This window comes from Apus apus, chromosome 12 (assembly GCF_020740795.1).
Source record: "Apus apus isolate bApuApu2 chromosome 12, bApuApu2.pri.cur, whole genome shotgun sequence".
Taxonomy (NCBI): Eukaryota; Metazoa; Chordata; class Aves; order Apodiformes; family Apodidae; genus Apus; species Apus apus.
In genome coordinates, this window is record NC_067293.1 from 573094 (window position 1) to 586942 (window position 13849).

Here is a 13849-nt window from a genome sequence, read left to right on the forward strand (position 1 = left end):
GCTGCCACCCAAGTGATGGGGGCCAAGATGCCTTTGGTGGATTTGGTGTCCAGGGTCATCTGGTGGCCTTTGCAGGCAGGTTTATGTGCAGTGTTTAATCAGAGGAGCCTCCTCTAGGCTGGGGGGCAATAACTTGTGTGTTGTATTGGGTGAATCTGGTGGGGAAAAAAGAGTCTTTGGGGGAGAGAGAGTAGAGGTGTGTAAAACTGGGATGAATTGATCATGTGAATAACTGGCTATATCGCAGAATTGTCTCGGTTGGAAAAGACCTTTAAGATCACGGAGTCCAACCATAAGTTATTTGGTTGCACTCGGGGTGTGTTGGTTGGCACGTGGCCAGCACAATCCTCCCCAAACCCCTCCCGGGGCGAGGCGGATGCGTGAGGGGCAGTGTCTCCCTGTGGGGATGGGCCATGTCAGGGAGCTGGGGTTCAGGGGAGACCCCTGTGCTGGTCCCCTCTGGTGGAGGGAAGCCCTGGCAGAGAGAGGCTGCGTTCTGGGCAGGCAGCGAGTCACTTTTACACCGCAGCGACAGGAGGGGGCAGAGGACACCGCTGCTGGGAGGGCTGGTTCTGCTCCACCGGGAACAGCCCAGAGAGGATGTTGGTTTCGATTATTTCTCTGTTTTGTGGTTTTTTTTGTGTTCCTGGGCTGTTTCTCTGCTCCTCCAGCTGAAGCAGCCAACCCCTCTCACCCATTCCTACTTTCCCAGGCTCCCTTTCACCTTTTTGGACTAATTTTCCGCTTTCCAGATGCTCACAGAATGTTAGTGGTTGGACGTGATCTCGTTTGTTTGTTAGTTAATTTATTCCCATCTTTATTTATTTATGATAAGTTTATTGTTGTTGTATCTTGTTTGTGTGGTTATTGAGGGTCTCTGGGGCTGTTCCAGGTTCTCAGGTACCCAACTGCAGGTCACGGATGCCAGCAGCCTGCCCGGCCCTGCTTGTCACTCCTTCTCCCCATCCTCCTCCTTCGTGGGGTCTGGGCTCTGCAGGGGGTGGGGGGGGGGCAAAAACATGGGAAAGTCTCATGTTTGCACCATAGGTTTGATCCTCAGCATCCCAAAGAGCTCTGGGTTTGGAGGAGAGACACCCTGAATCCAGCCTGGGGTGTCCATGTGGGGACAAGGGGGGGGGTCCCAGCGCAGCTAAGAGGAGCAGGGAAGGTGGGAAAATGCTGCCCCTGGCACAACTTGGGAGGCAGCAGGGCCAGGGGAAGCTGCCTGCTTCCCAAAGCACCATTCCTCTTCCATGGGTGCCAGCAGCACCTGGATCAGAGCCATGGGCAGCAGCTGCTGCAGGAACTCGTACCTGGGCAGGGAAACCTGGTCCAGCACCAGCCAGGGCAGGAACCAGCCCAGCAGCAGGGTCAGGAACGGGCTGGAGTCATCTCCTGCTTGAGGAGGCAAGGCAGGGATACAGATGGAAGTGTCCGTGTGAAATATCTTTATTAAAGCAACCCTAACAAAGTGGACAAAAAGAACCAAAGAAGAGTGGTTTTTTTTTTAACTTTTTGTTATGGATCAACACCCCGGGGGACAAACACAAGGTACCTTGGCAGAACTGACTCCAACTTCACCTGCTCCAGCCTGCAGAGGAAACTGCTGAAGGCCACGGTGTGAATGCAGAGTTGGCTCCAAGCCCCCAGAAGGGAAATCAGCTCAGGGAAATCACCCTTTGGAATATGTTAAATACCTTAAAAAATAAGTCCCCCTCCCAGGGAGCACAGGGATGAGGGTGGAGCTGCCTTTCCTGGGCATCCTTCCCAAAGGGATCCCTTCCAAAGCTGGGGGCTTGGTCTGAGGTTTCTGGGGAAGGGGGTGTGACACAGGGACAATTTGCCTTGCAAAGCAGAGGGAAGGCAAGTGAGGGGGGGGGACAGCAGAGCTGCCACCCCAGCGACCACCCACCCAGCTCCCTGGGCCTCCAAAAGGGACGCAGGGAGGAGGAGGAAGGAGGGCATGGAGGGGGTGACACTAAAACCCTCCTGGAACAAAGAGGGGCTATTCCTGGGGTTCCACGTGCTTGGCTGCAGTTGTCCACACTCATTAGCAACAGGAGCATATTCTGGTGGAGGAAACTGCAGCAAAGTCCTCAAAACACCCCAGAGCATGAGCTTTTCCCCTTGATTGACACTTACATGTCTTTTTGGGTGTGTTTTTTTTGTGTTGTTGACTCACTAACATGCTAAGGAAGAAGGCAGGAGGTGTGACAGGTCCATGTAGAGGGTTAAGTGTGTGGGACACCATTTCTGGGACATCCATTTACTCCCCTTCCTGCTTCTGTCCTCGGGTTTCTTCCACCACCTGCAGAAAACACAGAGACCGTGTCCTTTGGTGGCACCAAAGGGACTGGGGCTCCTCAGCCACACCGTGGGGCACCCCAGAGCAAAGCTGCACTGCTTGTGGGGGGCTGGACAGGACAGGCTGGACAAGCACCCCCCCAGCACACGGTGCCATTACACTCCTCTCAAACCCCCCACTCCTGCACATCACTCCCAGAGACTGGCCTGGGGGAGGCAATAAATCCCCCCCCAACCCGTGACCATCTCCCATGGGACCTGAACTGTGTCACCAGCCACCAGCAGCCTCCCTGTGTCCCCACCCAGGTGAGGACAAAGCCCCCAGCATTCTGCAGGAAGGCAGGCAGGGGCCCCCTTCTTATTATGAACTAAATGATCATAATGAATCAAATATTCCTCATGGAACAATCAGTGGGGAAACAGCTGATGGCAGCGAGTTACCGAGTGGGCTGTGATGTATATGGCCTGGGAGGTGTGGGGACTTCCCATCATCTTCTGCTGCTTATTCCTGTGACCTGGGAAGAAAGGAAAGGCCAAGTAACTCCTGGGTTTCGAACAGCACCGGGCAATTCAGGATGTACCGTGTTTCATGGGATGGGGGAAGGAAACCTGGCTGCAGAGAGCCATGGAGTGGAAGCCCTGCCATGGGCAAAACCCTTCTCCCAAAGCTAGGAGAGTTTTCTCCCAAAGCTTCCACAGCTGAGGGGGTTTTTTTGACCAGAGTGTGGTCATCGCTAGGGAAGACTATTCTGGAGGAGGAACATGCTTCCCTGGAGCATCTGTGAAGAAATCAAAGGGGCTGGCAAGGCCACAGGCAGGGACCAGGGCCTGCTGTGGCTGTCCTACAAGGCTGGACATCAGTGTTGGGTCCTCAGGCTGGTTTGGACAGTCCTGCTCTTGAAAAGAGAAGCCTGGCTTTTGTCTAGTGGAAAGCATCTGTCCAGGGGGGTGTGGGAGCCGAGCCAGGGGGTCTCTGTGGCGAAACACCTCTTTATGGTTCCTGGAAGGAAACCACAGGGACACTTACATGTGAGGAAGATCAGGAGGAGCAGCAGCATGGCCAGGATGGCCACGGTGACACAGGCATAGGTGGTCAGATCAGTGGCCTCTGAGCAGCCCCGCTCTGCCCAAGAGAAAGGGAGAACTTGGTCAGTGTTGTTCCTCTGGCCAATACCCCCCTTGGAACATTTGGGTGCCATTAATTTAATCCAGGGACTTTCTACACGATGGAGGATGGGGATCCCTGTGCTTCAAACGCTGGAGCCACCCGGATGAACCTTGAGCTCCTACCACAGAGCTACGACATGTCAGCTTCCAAAAAGCTGCCCCATCCCTGGCAGTGTTCAAGGGCAGGCTGGATGGGACCTGGGGCAACCTGGTCTAGTGGGAGGTGTCCCTGCCCATGGCAGGGGTTTTCGACTTGGTGGTCTCTAAGATCCCTTCCAACCCAAAGCAGCCTGTGGTTCTGTGAAGGCTTCTTGCAGGACCAGCCATGCAAAGCCACCTAAGGACACTCTGTCCTGTGTGAAGCCAACCCCCCCCCCCCCAGGTACCCCAGTGCTCCCCAGAAGAAAGCTGAGCAAGGACACAGGTGGTGGAAACCTCACCATGGAGCTGCTGGATATTGTGGAGCAAGAGGATGGTGAAGAGCAAGTTGACAACGAGTGTTGTGGGGGCTGCAGGGTTCAGGATGACACGCTGCCCTGGGAGAGGGAAACATTGCTGAGGGATGAGAGGAAAATCTGCAGGCTGGGATGTGGGGCAGCTGGGTTGGGTGGGAGGTTGAGCACAGCTTGGGCACTGTCTCCTGGACGTGCCACAGCCCTGCCCTGAGCCCCCCACCCTCCTGGCAGTGAAAACCTGAGGACTTGACCCCTGGGCTTGTGTCAGGCTTTTTCCACCCGAGGTTCGGACCATCAACAGCAACTTACACCTTTGGGTTTTGAGGTGGCTGGTCGCTGCTGGTCTCCACATGGCATCTACTGCTGCCCAAGCAGCTCCTATGACTGCAGCACAGAGGAACAGTCCAAGCAAGATGAAGGCAGCAGAAGGACCTGCAGGGGTAGAGGTAAACCAGAAGGTGAGAGAACTAGATGAGTGGGAACAAGATGATCTTTAAGGTCCCTTCCAACGCAAATCATTCTATGATTCCATGTAAGCTGGTGGACACCCTACACCACCAATGCCTCTGTAAAGACCTGGAGGAAAAAGGAAGATGAGGCACTGAAGCCACCAGGAACAAATCAGGTTACTGGGTCCTACCTTCTTCCTGCAGCCAGATGATGGAGGTGGCAAGCAGGAGGACAGAGGAGATGCACAGCAGCCCGTGGGTGAACACAATGAGATGTTTCTGTGCTTTCTCTCCTGGTGAAAAAAGGCAAAGATGCTCAGGACCACCCTCAGGATGTGTGCAGCCTGGAAGGGAAGGTGAACAACAAACACAGGTTTTCTTTGTAGATAATTTAATCCCTGAGGTTAAAAAACCCCAAAGAGGAAACCTGGTGAACTTTCAAGGGCTTTGTTTGACTTCAGGGGGAACCAGCCAGATTTGGGGCTATTTCATGTTGAACCAGACACCAGTTCCACCTGTTGAGACACTTTACCACACCTCTGGCCAAGGTTTCACCTCTTATAATGATCTGACACTGGCCTGTGTCTCCTCTGGAGACCATTTCATGGGGAGAAGGCCCACCCAGAGCAAGCTCTTGCACAGCTCCCCAGGGGACATCACCCCCAAAGGCAAGATCTAAGGCCACAACCTGCACATGTCCCCAGTGTTACTGCTGAGACACACACAGGGGAGAACTTCCCTACTAGCTGTGGGGCTTCACCTCTGCTCCCCAGATGGTCTGTCACTCCAGGGATTACCCCTGGTGGGCAGAAGAATGCTCTAGCAGATTACACATCCTTGGGTATGGCTCCAAGGGCACGACCCAAGAGCAGTCTGCTTGGTCACTGAGCACGTTTCCTCCCGCTCCCCAGGTGAATTATCACAGGATGGTCTCAGTGGGAAGGGACCTTTAAAGGTCACCTAGTCCAAGTTCCTGCAATCACCTGGGACATCTTCAACCGAATCAGGTTGCTCAGAGGCCCATCAACAGATTCATAGAGTCATAGAATCATCCTGGTTGGAAGGGACCTTGAAAATTATCAAGTCCAACCATAACCTAACTCCCCCTACCATCACCTGATTGACCCATTCAGTGCTTAAATCATGTCCCTAAGCACTATGTCTACATTTCTTTTACACACTTCCAGGGATGGTGACTCCACCACCTCTCTGGGCAGCCTGTTCCACTGTCCAACCACTCTTTGGGTAAAGAAATTCTTTCTAATCTCCAGTCTAAACCTCTCCTGGAGCAGCTTCAGGCCATTTCTTCTCACCCTGTCATTATTCACTTGGGAGAAGAGCCCAACTCCCACCTCCCTGCAACCTCCTTTCAGGCAGTTGTAGAGAGCATTGAGGTCTCCCCTCAGCCTCCTCTTCTTCAAACTAAACAATCCCAGTTCCCTGACCTTGAATGTTTCTAGGGATGAGGCAACTCCCACCTCACTGGGCAACCTGGGCCAGCATCTCAGCACCCTCACTGTAAACCATTTCTCAGCCTAGACAGAGGGTGACGGGGAGAAGGAGCTTGGCTGAGACATTCTGCCCTCTGCCCTGACCAGGGTGGGGGGAGAAGGGCTGAGTTTGGGGTCTGGGCTGCAGACCTGGCACTCACCGAGCCTCCTCTGACACAGCAGGACAACGAAGCTGGCAGTGGAGCCAGTGATGAAGATGAGGGCAATGACCACCAACCTCTGCGCGTGGTGGAGAGGAGGAGTGAGACCTGCAAAGGCAGGGCAGGAGGGGAACCCCGTGCTGGGACAACCCTGGCACAGGACCAAGGGTGGGTCCCACCAGGGCAGGGCAAGGCTGACCTGCCAGGGTCAGGTTCAGGGCTGTCTCCTTCCAGCTGACTCTGTTGCTGACATTGCAGGAGTAGGAACCACAGTCTGACTTCTCTCCCTTCTGTATCTGCAGCACGGTGGTGTTTCCAGAGAGCTGGTAGCACTTTTCAGGGGGAAGGGGACGTCCCTCCTTCTTCCAGGAGATGGAAGCCACCATTCCCTCGGGCACCACGCAGGTCAGCTCGATGGGGGAACCTGCCAGGCTAGGACTGTACTGGATCTCTGGCTGGGACACGGGCTCTGAAAAGCAGAGAGCAGTGTGGTAGCACACCCAGGAACTCGTGTCCTGGCTTGCTTTGGGGCTGAAATGTGGCTGACATGGAAAAACACCAAGCCCTTTGGATCTTTCCCTTCTGATTCCCTTGTGAAGGACCCAAGCAGGTCTGCTCTACACCCCAGGTCAGTCTGGAAGGAGCGGAGATACTACAGGAGCAGGGCACTATCCACCAAGTTCAAAGCATGCTCAAGCTGTTGAATAATCCTTGAGAGGTTTTGGTCATTGGTCACAGCCACAAGGGGAAGTCCTGCTTAACCAACTTCATTTCATAGAATCATAGAATATGCTGAGTTGGAAGGGACCCATCAGGATCACTGAGTCCAGCTCCTGTCCCTGTGTAGGGCACCCCAAGAATCACACCATGTGCCTGAGAGCATCATCCAAATGCTGCTTGAGTTCAGGCAGGCTTGGTGCTGGGACCACTGCCCTGGGGGGGCTGGTTCCAGTGCTCAGCCACCCTCTGGGTGAAAAACCTTGTCCTGATATCCAACCTAAACCCCCCCTGATTCAGCTTCCTGCCAGTTCCCTGGCTCCTGTCATTGGTCACAGGCTCTCCTTTGGACACTCTCCAATAGCTCAATGTCCTTTTTCCATTGCGGTGCCCAAAACTGAAACATTTCCTTTAATGACAAGGTCACCCATCTAGCTGACTAAGGGAAGCCAGGAAATGTGGGGTTTTTTTGTATTTTAGCAAAGCCTGGACACTGTCTCTCACAGCAGCCTCCTGTGATGGGCCTCACAGCACACAGCTGATGGGTCAGGCTTTGGTGTTATGGTCACTGGGGTGACATCAGACTGGTGGCCAGTCCTGACGGGTCCCTTCCAACTCAAAATGTTCTAGGACTCTACTCCGGTGACCCCCTGTCTAAGAAATCCCCCCTCTCAACACACATGACTTACTGAGGACCTCGAGGAGGGTCGTCCTGGCTTTGTCCTGCATCAGATCGACTGTTGCTCTGTAGATGCCACTGTCTGTCACTCGCAGCCTCTGCAGGAGGATGGAGCTGTTCTGGGGGTAGAAGATGACTCTGCCTTGGAAGGCAGATGAGTAGGTGACTGGGGAGGAGGAGTGTGTGTAGTGCTGCAGGATGAGCTGTGGGCTGCTGCTCGGGATGAATTCCCACTCGGTGAGGTTGATGTTGGGGAGCTCAGGTGCCTGCAGCAGGACGGAGGATCCCTCAGCTGCCACTCGGCTCTCGGTGACGCCCAGCGCTGCAGAGCAGCCCTGCAGCACCAGCCACAGGGCTGGGGACAGGAGAGATCCCAGAGCAGGATGGGTTAGTGCTACAGCACCTGCCAACGAGCAGTTTCATCCCTTGTACGTCTTATTTTTCTTGCCTTTTTTTTTTGGCACAAGTTGCCAACTGACCTTCCCATGTCTCACTTCCTTCCTCCTTCATCAAGATAAAAACCATAACATTGTCACTGGTGTGTTCTAGAAATGCTGCTTGACTTGGTAAGACAGTTCCTCACCCTTTGCACTGAAAACAATGGGAATCTGGCCTTCTGGGAAGCTTCTGCACACCAGGAGTGGCCAGCAGGGAATTTTAGCATGAAAAGGAGTCCAAGCAGGTCTTTACATCAGAACCTTTGTCTTGAAAACTTTTTATGGCTTCCCCAGGGTGGAATGAAGCTAAAGTGGGGGGTCAGGTGTGACCCTGAAATGTACCCCTGGCTGTACAAAACCTGGGAGTGGGAATCCCACTGTAGCTCTGCTGGTGTAAAAGGACTTAGCAAGCAGCAAGTCATGTCAGATACCTCCAGGCCCCAAATCCTCCAGAACCACCATCCAGAAGCCACTTTTAGCGAAGGTAAAAGGTTGCACTGGGGAGGGAACAAGCTCCAGGGACAGGTCAGGGGCAAAAGGAGAGCATGGAAAGGCTGTCTCCAAGGGTGTCTGCGACTGACACAACCCCCCACATGTCCCTTTTGACACTCACAGCCTCTGATGGCCACCAGCAGCCAGGGAGACATGGCCAAGCCCTGCAGGATCCTTCAAACCAGCAAGAGGGACAATCTCCTTCTGCCACCACATGCTCTTGGGACAGCAGCTCCAGGCATGGTGGACAGGCCTGTGAAGGACACAGTGAGATGCACCATCACTTCCTCGACCAGTCCCAACTCGTGCTCCAGATCTGCTTTATCCATCACCTCCACAACTTTGAAAACCTCAATCCCAGCCCCTTTCCCAAGCCCTCCTCTCCAGTCTGAAGGTTCCCAGACTTTCCACGCTCTCCTCACAAGTTCTTGATCATTTTGGCTGCTGCTGCATTCAACACTTTCAGAGAACTTTTGTCTTAGTTTCTTCACTAGGGAGGCTGTGACACACACAGCATGTATGGGTGGCCATGAGACAGATTTTTCATTGAAGCACAGAATGGTTTGAGTTAGAAGGTACCTCAAAGATCACCTAGTTCCAACCCCCCTGCATGGGCCCCCACCCCAAAAGCCAAGGGAAGAGAAACCAACCAGGGATGTCATGTCTTTGCAAAGAAGACCTCCAGCCCAGGACATCCCACCACCCAAGAAGCCACCTGCATAATCCTGGTGTCTGCCTTGCTAAAAGGGGTTCTCAAGATAAGGTTCTGGGGAAAATCACCCAAATTAAAGGTGATTTAGCTTCTGTGCAGCTAAAAAACTGCATTATTTGGGCTGGAGTGGCTGCTGCAGAGCCACGTTAGCGTGTAGAAAGCTGGTTATTTACTCACTCTTTACCCAACAGGTCTAATCAGAAGGGGAGAAGCAGCAGGAGATTATGGCTTCTCTCCCTTTGCAAAATGCCTGAGATCCTGGAGAAGGGTTTGGGATGTTGGGCTCTTGGATGGTGGGGGGAGTGCTCTGTGGTCCTAAAATAAGCCTATTTGGGGGCTATTTTCTCTGTTATCCTCTTGGTTTCTGAGGTTTGGGCAGGAACTAGTTGGGGCTTTTTACAGGGCCGTGAGGACCCCGTTTCAGTTTCTACCTTACACGTGGCTGCTTTAGATGTCAGAACAATAGTTGTTGGGAAAAAACAGCATTTACACTTTGTTGAGAGAGAGGATTTCCTTTACCCTAGCAAATGCAAAGAGGTGTGGGAAGGACCTTCTTCCCAGCCCGAGTTTCCACAAGAGATGGAGAATGAGGTGTTTATGGAAGGCGGGCAGGGACAGCACTTCCTGCTCAGACAGCTGCTGCTCTGCTGGGAAGTCACCTCTGGCCTGCCTGTCACCCCCACAGCCCCGTTTGATCTCCTTATTAGGAGCCCGGCATTTGCAGGAGGGGAGGCAGCTGAGACGCTAGTGGATGTTTTTGGTGTTTTCAGAAGTTCTTACAGCATCAGAGATGAGCAGGGAGAGGAATGGGACTGGTGGAGAGAGATGCACTGCAGGCTCCCCTGGCTCCCCCTCAGCCTCCAGCACCACTGCCAGGCTGCCTCATCTTGCATTTTTACAAAATTCCACGTGGAAAAGCTGAAAGTTTTGAAACTTGAAAGCTGCTGGAGTTTTACTAAGAGGCTTTTTTTAAGGACTATGTTAGGATCTCTATTCAAAAGCAGGTGTCTGGGAAACATGTGAGGCCCTTCCCTTCCAGCCCTCATCTAGCCTTTCCAAGCAGGCAAAGAGCACCAGCTGTTTTCCTGCTGCAAAATAAAGAGCTCATTATATGAGCTGCAGCTTTGGTATCACCAGGCACCACATATCCCAGCCAAAAAATGTCAGTATGAGGGGAAGGAATCTCCACAGCACAACAAAGGGGAATGCTAAACCCACTGTGTGCTCTCCCTGCTCTCATGGAAAAGCTCTCACTGCAAAATTATTAGGAATTATCTTTGGTCTTCCCCAGCATAATAACGAAAGGAGATGTAAATGTTCCTGTTTCAAGTCATCCCACAGCTTTGAGAGGTTAAATATCCAGTTAGCAACTATGAAACCCTGCTGAGCAAAACGTGGCTGGGCTCGGATGTGCCGAGGCAGAGCGAGAAGGGCAGGGGGGGCTGGGCTGCAGCCCACGCCTGGCAGAGGAACGGGGGGGCTGCTCAGCACCAGCAGCTGGGAGGGAAGTGAAAAGCCCCCCAGGCCCCTGCGGCAAACTAAGAACTCCACAGATGCACTTCTGCTCCAGGTGAGAGCAACCAAAAAAAAAAAAAAGGAAGAGACGTAACGTACCCCCCCCGCAAAAGAACAACTTTGTGGCCCCGGGCAGCTCTAAATGCAGCGAAACCTCCTCGGCAACGCCCTGTAAGTTACGCCCAGGCCGCTGTAACCGCACCCGACCTGCCCCCAACGACCCAGGGCGGGTGGCACGGGGGGCTGAGCTCCCCGGGGCTGCACAGACATCGCCCCGAGGAGCTGCGCCGGCCGCGCTCCTGCAGGTCTGTCATTCTTGTTTCTGGGGCTGGGCAGGAGGGGAGAGCTGAGCCTGGGGAGACAGCCCCGTTCTTGGGGAGGGGGGAGAGGATGCCTGCGACCCCGCAGAAGGGGAGATGCCCCCGGCCCCTGCCTCATCCTTCCGACCCCGCTGCTCCAGTCGCCGTCCCCTACCGCTCCACAACACCCCCCCACCGCTCCAGTCCCGCCGCTCCAATTCCTCAGCCCCACGGCTCTCCAGCACGCAGCCCCAGTGCTCCAGTCCCCAGCCCCACCGCTCTAGTCCCGCTTTCCGTAGCTCCAGCCCCCTTTCCCACCCGTCCAACCCCATTCCCAGCCCCCCGGGCCCTCCCCGCACTCACGGTCCCGCCGCTCCCGCCGCGGGGCACGTCGGGGCTGGGGCAGGGGGCGGTGCGGGGCTGTGGGGCGGGTCCCCAGTCCTCGGCGTCCCTTCCCACGGCTCAGGCTTCTGGTGTGAAGGGGGCTGGGTCGCTCGGGCCCCCCCCCCCGCCTCTGGCTCCCCCAGCTCGCAAGCGCTGGGACCACCAGATGCAGGGAGTTGCCCCCACGCCCCCCTCTGCAGCCCCGCTCTGCAGCTTTCTGCTCCGCCAGAGGGATTATCTCCGCTCTAGAAAACCTCTCCATCCCAACCCCTCCCCGGGCTCCTCACCGACCAGTGCGTCCTTTCAGCTCCCGGGCCCGGGCAGGCTGCGGTGCGACCGGCTCGTCCTCAGGAAGGAGCTGCCCGAGAGGCAGATAGAGGGGCTGCAAGTGTGGGGGGGTGCAGGGTGGCACACCGGGGTGCAGGGTGGCACACCGGGGTGCGTGCACACGCGCGCACACACGGAGTGTTCTATAAACCCCTCTGCTCCGTGCTGGTGAGTGCTGCGTCCAGGTCTGGGCTCCCCCGTAGGGGAACATGAACTTACTGGGGAGAGTCCAGCAAAGGGCCACGAGGTTGGTTACCAGCCCTAAAGGGAACTGTGGCAAAGAGGGAACCAGGCTGGGCAGTGGCCAAGAGGGGATGGGCACGCGTGAAGAAGGAAATCTGAGCTAAATACAAAAAAACATCGTGAAGCTGGATGGAAAAAAACTCACTGTGAGGGTGGCCAAGTGCTGGCAGAGGTTGCCCAGGGAGGTTGTGGAGTCTCCAGGTTTGTCAGCATTCAGAGCCACCTGGCCAAAGCCCGCAGCAACCATCCCCTCAGCAGGTCTCCAGCAGCTCCTAGATTAAATCAATCACTTTTTTTTTTTTTTCTTTTTCTTTAACCTTAATGATTCGACAGGCAAGCCAGAAACTACGAACAAGCAAACAACAGGTCAGTAAATATTCCCTGCTACCAGGTGACAGGAGAGCAGGGCATATGGCTGGCAGATGTGCAAACATGGCCCATGAGCCCCAGCAGAGCTCATTTCCGTCTGTTATTGACCAGAGATTCTTGTGATGTTGTGCTTGGAAGAGGGGAAAAAAGTCATTTGTGTGTGGCAGGAACTGCTAATCTATATTTGCATCCCCTTATGAGGGCTCCCATGTGCAGAACTGCTGGGCTTGGTTATTTGTAGGAATCCCTGAAGGGGGTGTGTGGGTGTGTGTGTGACTGAAAAAGAGGCTTTACAATGCCATGGAAATGGGTGAATTTTTAACTCTGACCTGGAATGCAGCTATGGGTCTCTGTTGTCCTCATCCCAGGAGGAAGCTGGCATTCCAGTGGGATGAGAGCATTTGTTAGGATCTTGGTTAGGTCTGGGAGTTAATATCTCCAACTGCCCTCTGCTGCTCTGAGTGGCTTTGTGCCATTAGCTGGTGCCAGAGAGCTCCTGGAGCTCCTGCAGTTCCGTGTCCCTCACACCTGCCAGGCTCTGAACATTCCCCCTGAGGATTAAGTTACACGTGGTAGTTTCCCTGGCAGTTTCCCTGGATCCTGACAGCTGAAACCAGCCAGGTATTATTGCTTGGCTGGGGGGGAGTCTGACCCCCCACTTTTGATTGTCATGTATATTTTCCTATACCTCCACCTTGCTGAACTCCTGCCCCTTGCTTGCACGCTCCTCCTAAGCCTGGAATGTAGACATTGAGGTTTCTGTGGATAATGGGATTTCCCCCCATTTTCTTGATACAAGAGGGCCAGGAGCTGTTGTTTCTCTCTGCAGGAAGGTGGGGGAGCAGGCTGAGGTGCAGACATGAATCTGCCTCCAAAAATAAATAAAGCCTATAAGGGTCCATCTTCCTGCTAAAGACAAGGAGCGAGACCTCCCCTGCCCGCGGTGCACGGGGGCTGTGTCAGCAGCATCCACACCCCACTCCCCCATCACCTCTCAACCCACCAAACCCCTCCTTGCAGGCAGGAAAATATTGTGCAGAGTGATTTGCATGTCAGCAAACTGATTAGAAGAGCAGGCTCAGGTTGGCTGCTGGCTCTGAGCTCCAGGGTGCAGGGGATGCTGCCCCAGACTCAAGGGGACAGGCAGCACGTAGCCCTCTGGGTTCAGGGGGAAGAGCCTGGCACCCCCCAACAAACCACAACAAAAGACCCCATGCCCTGAAATCAACTGCACCAGGGATCAAGGTGCATTGGGTTACCCAGATATGGCTACAAAAAGATGCAATAACCACAGAAGAGAGACTCCTGCAACTGTTTCTTAATGGTGCTTCCCTGTGACAGGGCCTGGCTTCACAGAGGAGGGAAAGGAGAAACAGGCACTTGGCCTCCCTGAGCTCTGGGCTTAATGGCCAAGAAGGCAGAAAGAGTTTGTGGCGTTGCCTTTTATTGCAGAAGCTCAAGCAGAACGCAAGAGCCCTGAGCCCATCAGACCTGGGAGGGAGGTTGAGTTGACTCAGCCAGGTGAGAAACATCCCGCCGGATGCTGCTGGGGGGGAGCAGCATCCCTGCCGCAGGAATGAGGCACTTTCCGGGCCCTGGAAGGAAGAGGAGGAGGTGGGATGAGCTGAGCGTTGCTGGAGCCAGGACCT

At 54.5% G+C, this 13849-nt stretch overlaps 1 protein-coding gene across 4 annotated transcripts; it reads right to left on the bottom strand.

Annotated features, from left to right (window-relative positions):
• Window positions 1–1427: 1427 nt before the first annotated feature.
• On the bottom strand, window positions 1428–11762 carry LOC127389778 (hemicentin-2-like). Of its 4 annotated transcripts, XR_007890703.1 has the most exons (12): window positions 11549–11762; window positions 8473–8604; window positions 7433–7777; window positions 6226–6495; window positions 6027–6134; window positions 4567–4719; window positions 4236–4358; window positions 3912–4007; window positions 3332–3427; window positions 2746–2819; window positions 1556–2308; window positions 1428–1463 (listed from the first exon to the last, which is right to left on the bottom strand). XR_007890703.1 is itself a non-coding variant. In XM_051630612.1 (11 exons), exons 2-11 carry the CDS (start codon window positions 8504–8506, stop codon window positions 2267–2269), a joined length of 1341 nt encoding a protein of 446 aa, XP_051486572.1. In that variant the 5' UTR covers window positions 8507–8604; window positions 11549–11762; the 3' UTR covers window positions 1428–2266. The 4 variants fall into 4 exon arrangements, 3 of the variants coding, with proteins under 3 accessions (XP_051486572.1, XP_051486575.1, XP_051486574.1); XM_051630612.1 differs by having other exon boundaries at window positions 1428–2308; XM_051630615.1 differs by having other exon boundaries at window positions 1428–2308; window positions 4567–4668; window positions 11549–11761.
• Between the last annotated feature and the right edge of the window lie 2087 nt (window positions 11763–13849).